Here is a 7,570-nt window from a genome sequence, read left to right on the forward strand (position 1 = left end):
CCCTGTAGATGTTCAGGTTATTTAAGTTATTTAAATAATAATAATATAAAAAGTTGAATTTCTCTACATGAGATCAAATGGTGTAAAAAATACTGATGCCCCTCAGCCGCAGTTTAAAAGAAATCAACAATAGATGGCCTTAAAAGAAGATACTAAATTATTGATTATCATCCACATTTCCACCACAAAATGCTTTTTTTTCCTTATTTTTAAAATTCTGACACAAGTTTACACTTAAAAACAAAAAGCTTTCAGGTAACAGAGCAATTTGGTAAAAAACATACAACTTGAAAACAGCACAAAATATCAAGACAGGCAGGAAAACATTTGTCATCATGTCATAATGTGAAAGTTTGAAAGGAAAAAAAAAGACCACAGATTTTAACAAGAACAATCTCCATATTCTGGTTGTAACAGTTTGTCATCAACACAAACACTGAAGCAGCAATAAAAACGTAAACCTGTGCACCAGAGAAACTTCATTAACTACAGGAAAAGTTAGCACGATTTAATACATGAAACTTCACAAAAACAACCATCTCCCCGTCGCTTCAACTGGGTCTCATAAAGACAATGTGACGCAGGTCTCATCCGCACTGCTCTGGATATTTCTGTCAACACAGGTTTGTTGTGTTTGCACCGCTTGGCCACACACACGTTTTGATGAGGAAAAACTGAAAACGTTTTCCAAAATAATTTAATAAAGCTATTAAACCTTTTCCCAAAATTTTAACAGTGGAACTTCTTTTACTGATTTTTCTTCGCCTTCTATATTATCTTATCCTGATCTTGTCACCACTAAACCTCAGTTATGTGCTGAAATGCTTAATAACTTAAATTGTACAAATACAATAGAATTCATAAATGATGTCCTTGCATACATAAACCAACTAGACCTGCGTTAAGTTGAGCAAAATGACAGTTTTCCATTTTTACGCTAAAAACACTTCAAAAAAAATTGTTGATTCTTTCTTAGTTATTTATTACCTCAACTGAAAACAAAGGTATTGCAGAGTCCCCGGAGCATCATGAGTGATGACACTTGTCGAAAATATGGTTCTCTATGATTTTCTACCTTTTGCTACCAGCTGTGATCAACAATTGAAATAATAAATAAGAATTAAGTGCAGCATTAATATTTATTTCAATGAAAGGTGCTATATAAATAAAACTTACTTATGTTTTTGCATAAACAACGGATGCTAGCTAAAAAATTTTTTTACTTGGTTTCATTCAGAGGGCGTCTACTCGCTGCATGTAAGGATTCAATTTTAGGATTTTGGGATACATCTTTAGCCAAGGACTTTGAAATGTCTTTAAAGGTGCAGCAAAAGTATGTCAGCACTTGTTTGTTAAAATCATGCATATATTGACAGAAATATCTGAAGTAGTGCAGAAAAGACCATAATGTACACGAATGTTTTCTATCAGCAGCATGGCCAGAAATGAGTTTACAACTGAGCCTGAATAAAAGTGTTTGGGCCACATAACTGAGTATAACTTGTACAATACAAGGCAATTTATTTAAAATACTGCTGATAAAATACCAAAACAATAAAGCTGTTTTTAAAATATTACAATGGAGCATTAGGGTCACTCAGAAAAAAAAACCAAGGTATTTTTGTCCCAGTTGAAGGATTTTAGTAAAGATGTTGAGAATAAAATCAAAATATATTTTCCCCTTTTCTTTAATTAAAACTGTGATCATAAACCTTATGTAACCTTATGTTCTGCATAAATAAATACAGTTTTTTTCATTCAGAAAATGTTTTATTTATGACAAATTCCTTAAAGTTTGTAGCCCCTGAGCCTGTAGTATGAGTTTTACCAGAGAAAAATAATAATAATGTTGACATAAAACAATGAGTTTTATGTCAACATAACTTTACAAATTATTTTCTTTTGAGTGGCCCTAAAACTTTAACATCAGACACAGTTAAGACAACTAAAATTCACAGCGTCCACTAAAACATCACAGCCAAACTATTTGTTGAAAAATTGGAAATGTAGACATAAACTAAAATGACTAGAATTAAGGCAGCACGGTGGCTCAATTGGTAGAGCTGATGCCTCTCAGCAAGAAGGTTGCTGGTTCAAATCACGGCCTGGGGACCTTTCTGGGTAGAGTTTGCGTGTTCTCTCCATGCATACAAGGGTTCTCCCTCGGTACTCTGGCTTCCTCCCACAGACCAAAAACATGACTGTTAGGTCAACTGATAACTCCAAATTGTCCCTAGATGTGAGTGAGAGAGTGAATGGTTGTTTGTCTCTTTGTGTGGCCCTGTGATGGACTTGCGACCTGTACAGGGTGTACCCCGCCCCTCGCACTGTGACTGCTAGATTTGGGCACCAGTGACCCATGCGACCCGGGTGTACAGAAAATGGATGAACTAGAATCAAACCTAAAAACAGTCAAGTATTATTTAAATTAAATTAATTAATAGTTATTGAATTTAATTGACATCCTAAAAGCTTTTGTTTCATTAGATTTAATTCTTAATTCAATTTAGGAGCCAAAAAATTTCTTTGAGAATAAAGTTTTTCTCTTTTAATATGATGTATGTTTTTATGAAGTGTGTGGGGCTAGGCCCAGCTTAGCCTCCTCATAGCTACGCCCCTGCTTCATATAAATATAAGCATTTCAAGTGTGTAAATATGAATCAATGCATCACAGAACAGTTTAACAAATATATCTGTTTGTAAAAAACCTATTGGATTTTTGGTCCTGTTATATGAAGCAGCACATTAACAGATAAGACAAACGCACAGAAATCTGCAGTCCATAAACTGTAACGCTCTGCTGCTGCGGCCTGAACTCAACATTCTCCAGTGAAATCCCTGTCTGGACTAGTCGTCCTCTGCTGACATTAAGAAAAAGCATGATGGGACCTACAGGTTGTGAGTCCATCACAGAGCCGGAGCCGCTCCTCATTGTGTGGCTGCTGATCCAGAATACTAACATTGTTCGTGCAGACTGAAGATGTGAGGAAGAGGAGCGTGCAGGTCGGAGCGACAGGTGCATCTGGTTCACAGCAGTGGGCTGTTGTGCACCTGTCGCCTCTCGAAGTCTGAGTTTTTGTCAACTTTAACACTGGCTGGTCTTCTCGGAGTTGATGAAGCTCTCCTGCTCTTTTTCTTCTGCGCTGATGTCGGCCGGCGTCGTGTTTTCCTGAGCACCGCTGATGCTCTGTTTCCTCTGGAGTTGACGCAGTCGCTCCTCACTGTGCCACATGCCATAACCGAAGTAGATCAGAAAACCTGCACAGATCAGGAGTTCAGGGTAAGGTCAGGGTGAGGTCAGACAGCCTTACAGCTTTACTACAAATCTAGCTTATGTTTCAGGGACAAAATGTAAAATGCTGCAAATATACATAGTTTTGATTAGAAAAAACTACATGAATTTAATGACATTTGGGTAGATTTAGGGTAGATAAAATTAGAAAGGTTTGCACATGTGAAGTAGAGCTGTATTGGTGCATAAATTTATATCAAAGATTTTCACACAAGTTTCAGATTTGGCACATGTCAAATGTACCAGACACACATCTGATCTAAATTCAACCCTTTAACATTTATGCCTCTAATTTTCAGCATGAATTCTATTTTTATTTTTCATTTTTACACATTGAAAGAGTCATAAAATGATTTTTAAGCATGTGGTTTTGCTTATCCATCCATCCATTATCTATTCCTGCTTCTTCCTTTCAGGGTCACCTTCTAGCCTAGAGGCATCATCTCTCAGCTGCCGTGTTTTTGCTCAATTTTCTAAAAAAAATTTTTATTTGTAATATTGTAGTATTGTTTGGACCGTTTAAAAGGAAGAATAACAAACCAGGTTTTTATAGTGGTAGTGGTCAAAAACACTGCAGTTAAATATGATTTTCTTTCTTGCCTGTTTCCAAAAACATTTTTATCAAATAGTTTTAACCATTTAAAATCCCACATTTTAATAATTTAAAGGATACAATGATTATTATACTCTTTTTAATCTTTTTTATATTTAAAATTTTATATATTTTTTATTTTGTTGGATGGTTATAGTTATTGGAGCCAAATGAGATGAACTTTGTTTATGTCAAAACTAAAGTAAATGCCTTTCATTCTTTAAAAGAATATCTATCACCCATCATCACATCAAACAGCAGAGTTTAGATCAAAATCTTCTGATCATCTTTTTAATCAGAACTTGTAAATGATGTTATGTGCTTTTTAACTACTACCACATCAAAATGTAGCTCAATATCTGAAAAATTAGCTGACTCATCTGAGTCTGTTTATTTTGGTGGCCATCTTGAATTGGTTTCACTCCAAAGGTAAATCAGTTGTAGATGATATCCAATTCTGACTTTCATTAAAATCCATCCATTACAGTACATATAAAATCATTTATAATGTAATAAAAACAAACTATAAAATTAAAAACGTGACAATCCCTTCATCTATCTCTATGCTAACAGGCTAAGATGTTCAGATTTATCATACAGAAAGCAAACTGTTCCGATCTTACTCTGTAACGTGACTCAAATGACTGAATAACTTTAAAAGTGTGCAGCAGCTCTAGTTTCATCCGTTCAGAAACTGACCTGCAGCCATCCACACAGAGAAACGGATCCAGGTGTCTCCACTCAGCTGAAGCATCAGGTAAATATTAACAAATACACTCAGAATAGGCAGAAAAGGCAGTAGGGGTACCTGCAATGACAACAACCACACAAGTAATTAGTTTCATTGAGCTGAATGTATGGCAAGCAGTTTGTGTATTTATTCCATATCTTTGACATCAAACACCATTTTTGCTCTCCAGTGTATACTGTAGTTAGTGGGTACACTGCACGAGCTGCACATTTGTTTGCACACTTTTATTACTAAGACCTTTAGCCAACTAACTGAAGCAGAAATTATAGTCTGTCGTGTTGCCGCATTAGTAGTTGAAAAGTCAGAAATAATGGGTTATTGAAGCACGGGTGGACCACTGCAGCAAATTATTTGACAATTTTGTCAGACAAGTTAATTGTTAAGCATCAAAAATCCTTGACTGTTAAGTGGACAACAAAGGAGCATGAGGAGAACATGTAAACTCAACCCAGCAAGGCCGGGAGGCAAACCCGCAACCTTCTGCCACGTGAAATACTGAAATGCTCACATGCATGTGAAGTTATAGTTACAGGTTGTCCATAATTTGCACAGATTATTCCCTATTTTGAATGTTTACAGACGCATTGAGAAAACCTCACCATTTTATTATTATTATTATGACCCCCACACGCGAAGCGTAAATAGTAGTCATATTGTTTTTGTACTTTCTTTTTTTTTCTTCTTTTTTTTCAGTGATTTTTGGTCAACCGTAGCACAAAAACAGCTGCACCGATCAACATGAAATTTGGCAGGACTGTAGATGAGTCTGACATACACTGCACCAGCCAACAGCCCATATTTGAGGAGGGGGCTCCTTTCAAAGTGGGGGTGTACAGACATGCAAAATCACTTATAACTCAGAAAGTGTTCAACACAGGAACTTCAAATTTCTTTTGTTGTTTAGCTCTGATGAAGTTCTATCCATCAGGCCCACCAATCAGGGCCCTACCCCCTGCCCGGACCCCAATTTATCTGAAAAAGGGGAATGATTTTAGCTCAAAAACTATTAAACATAGGAGCTTCAGATTTCTTTTGTTGCTTAGCTCTGATGAAGCTCTATCCATCAGGCCCACCAATCAGTGCTCCCCACCCCCGGACCCCCAATTTATCTGAAAAAAGGGGTATCTGGACATACAAAAATGGTTATAGCTCAAAAACTATTAAACATAGGAGCTTCAGATTTCTTTTGTTGTTTAGGSGCTGATGAGGGGTTATCCATCAGGTCAACCAATCCCCCCACCCAAAATAAATAAATAAATAAAGAACCTCCCCCCCAAAACCACTACAATTTTGGGATGCACATAGTAACATGACATTTGTTATGAATAAAGACTTTGAGTTCTGGTGCATTTGTGCATGCGGGGGTCATTATGTTACCGCTATGCGGTATCTAGTTTTATTTCAAATAAAGGGCTTTTTTTTTTTTGAGGGAAAGAGTTTGCATAAATTTTTTAAGTAAAGTCTACTTATTGTGTTTTACGGTACCTAAATTTATCTTTTAACTATGATGTCACAAATACTCACTTGTTGAGTAGTTAAAGCTTTGCTGAGCTACTAGTTAATTCTGTCACACTACTTGTTTAGTAAATTATAATTTTATTTATTTATTTTTAAAATCATAGTTGGTCAAAACGACTCTTGATTTAAAGTGGTCCTTGCAGTACATGTTGCCTCTGGGCGAAGATGGCTCTACCCGTGATTGGTGGAGGTTTTGATGTGGGTGGAGTTTTCCCTAACCATGATTGGTTGGATTGACTTGTCTTGTGGGGCAACTTGAAAGAGGGAATAATAATAGTAAAAATATATGATTTATTGATTGTCTACTTACAGTTTAAAACAGAACAATGACTCAAATAAAAATTATTGTAAAAATAATTTGACTTAAAATTGTATGCGGCAAGCTTGTTCTTGTCTTAAATTATGACTAAAATTCATATTTAATTTTAGCAATCTTTTTACAGGCTGGTTAGGGATGTTTTGACCAAGCCAAAATTTTACACATTCCTCCGCATGTACGATGTTCAGTTGTCATGCAGCTGGCACCTTCGTGTCTCAAGTTATGACTAATATTAATCTTAAAAAAAAAACATCTTGCTTCCTGCCCAAATCAACCAAGCTCCTCCCTGCTGCCCCACAGCTTCTTCCAACCCCACCGTCAATCTGACCAATCACGTCTTGGGTCAACTATGCCCACAAAATAAGAAACACCTACTTTGTGACTGCAGAGGCCCCTTCCTCCTTGATTTAGATATTGAATAAATATGAAAACAGCTTGCCATATCATGAATGTCACCAAAATGCAGGACTTCCTCTGAGCTCTACACACCATAAAGGACACCTTCTTGGTCGTCTGAGGCTGCCTGCACACCATCAGCATGCAGCCACTGAAGATAACGAGACAGACGGACAGCAAGGCCAAGATCCACACTTCCAAACAGGAAATGGACTGAAGGTGGTATGTGGTGAGGTAGCTGACCACACACACAACCAGTACTATGATCAGAGAACACACAAATATGTCATGTTATGCCTAGAATCAGTCAGGAAGTGATAATGCTCGCCATGTGATGCTGTTTTCTTACCTAACACACTGATGGACATGTTGACCACGCTGGAGGACTGCTCAGAAGGTAAGGCAGGGGGGTGCAGGGCAGTCTGCAGGGTGGAGCTGCCACCTTTAAGCATGTTGAAGTGGGACTCTGACTCAGTCAGTTCCGACTCCACAGGTGACAAAACATTTCTCTCAGCTTTATCTGAGGTATGAGCGCCATCCGGCTGGTATCTGAGGACAGAGCCATTGTTGGTAAAAGTTGAAAAAGAAAGAAAGAAAAGAAATGAAAAATATAAACACACCAACATGGCCAGTGAAGTTGGTAGATGAGATCATCTTGTTAGATGTATTATCTTGTACTGAATACAGTATATACATATATAT

The 7,570-nt window shown here is 37.0% G+C and overlaps 1 protein-coding gene across 5 annotated transcripts in view; it reads right to left on the reverse strand.

Annotated features, from left to right (window-relative positions):
* Positions 1-2,521: 2,521 nt before the first annotated feature.
* slc7a2 (solute carrier family 7 member 2) overlaps positions 2,522-7,570 on the reverse strand; it is a 19,662-nt gene continuing 14,613 nt past the window's right edge. For all 5 annotated transcript variants that reach the window (XM_014024395.1, XM_014024394.1, XM_014024392.1 and 2 more), the window contains exons 9-12: positions 7,218-7,417; positions 6,962-7,128; positions 4,584-4,692; positions 2,522-3,258 (exon numbers count right to left, since the gene is read on the reverse strand). In XM_014024395.1, the coding sequence (XP_013879849.1) occupies positions 3,086-3,258; positions 4,584-4,692; positions 6,962-7,128; positions 7,218-7,417 (649 nt within the window). In that variant the 3' untranslated portion in view covers positions 2,522-3,085. The remainder of the gene's footprint in view (positions 3,259-4,583; positions 4,693-6,961; positions 7,129-7,217; positions 7,418-7,570) is intronic.

Source organism: Austrofundulus limnaeus, unplaced genomic scaffold, assembly GCF_001266775.1.
Source record: "Austrofundulus limnaeus strain Quisiro unplaced genomic scaffold, Austrofundulus_limnaeus-1.0 Scaffold420, whole genome shotgun sequence".
NCBI classification, from domain to species: Eukaryota; Metazoa; Chordata; class Actinopteri; order Cyprinodontiformes; family Rivulidae; genus Austrofundulus; species Austrofundulus limnaeus.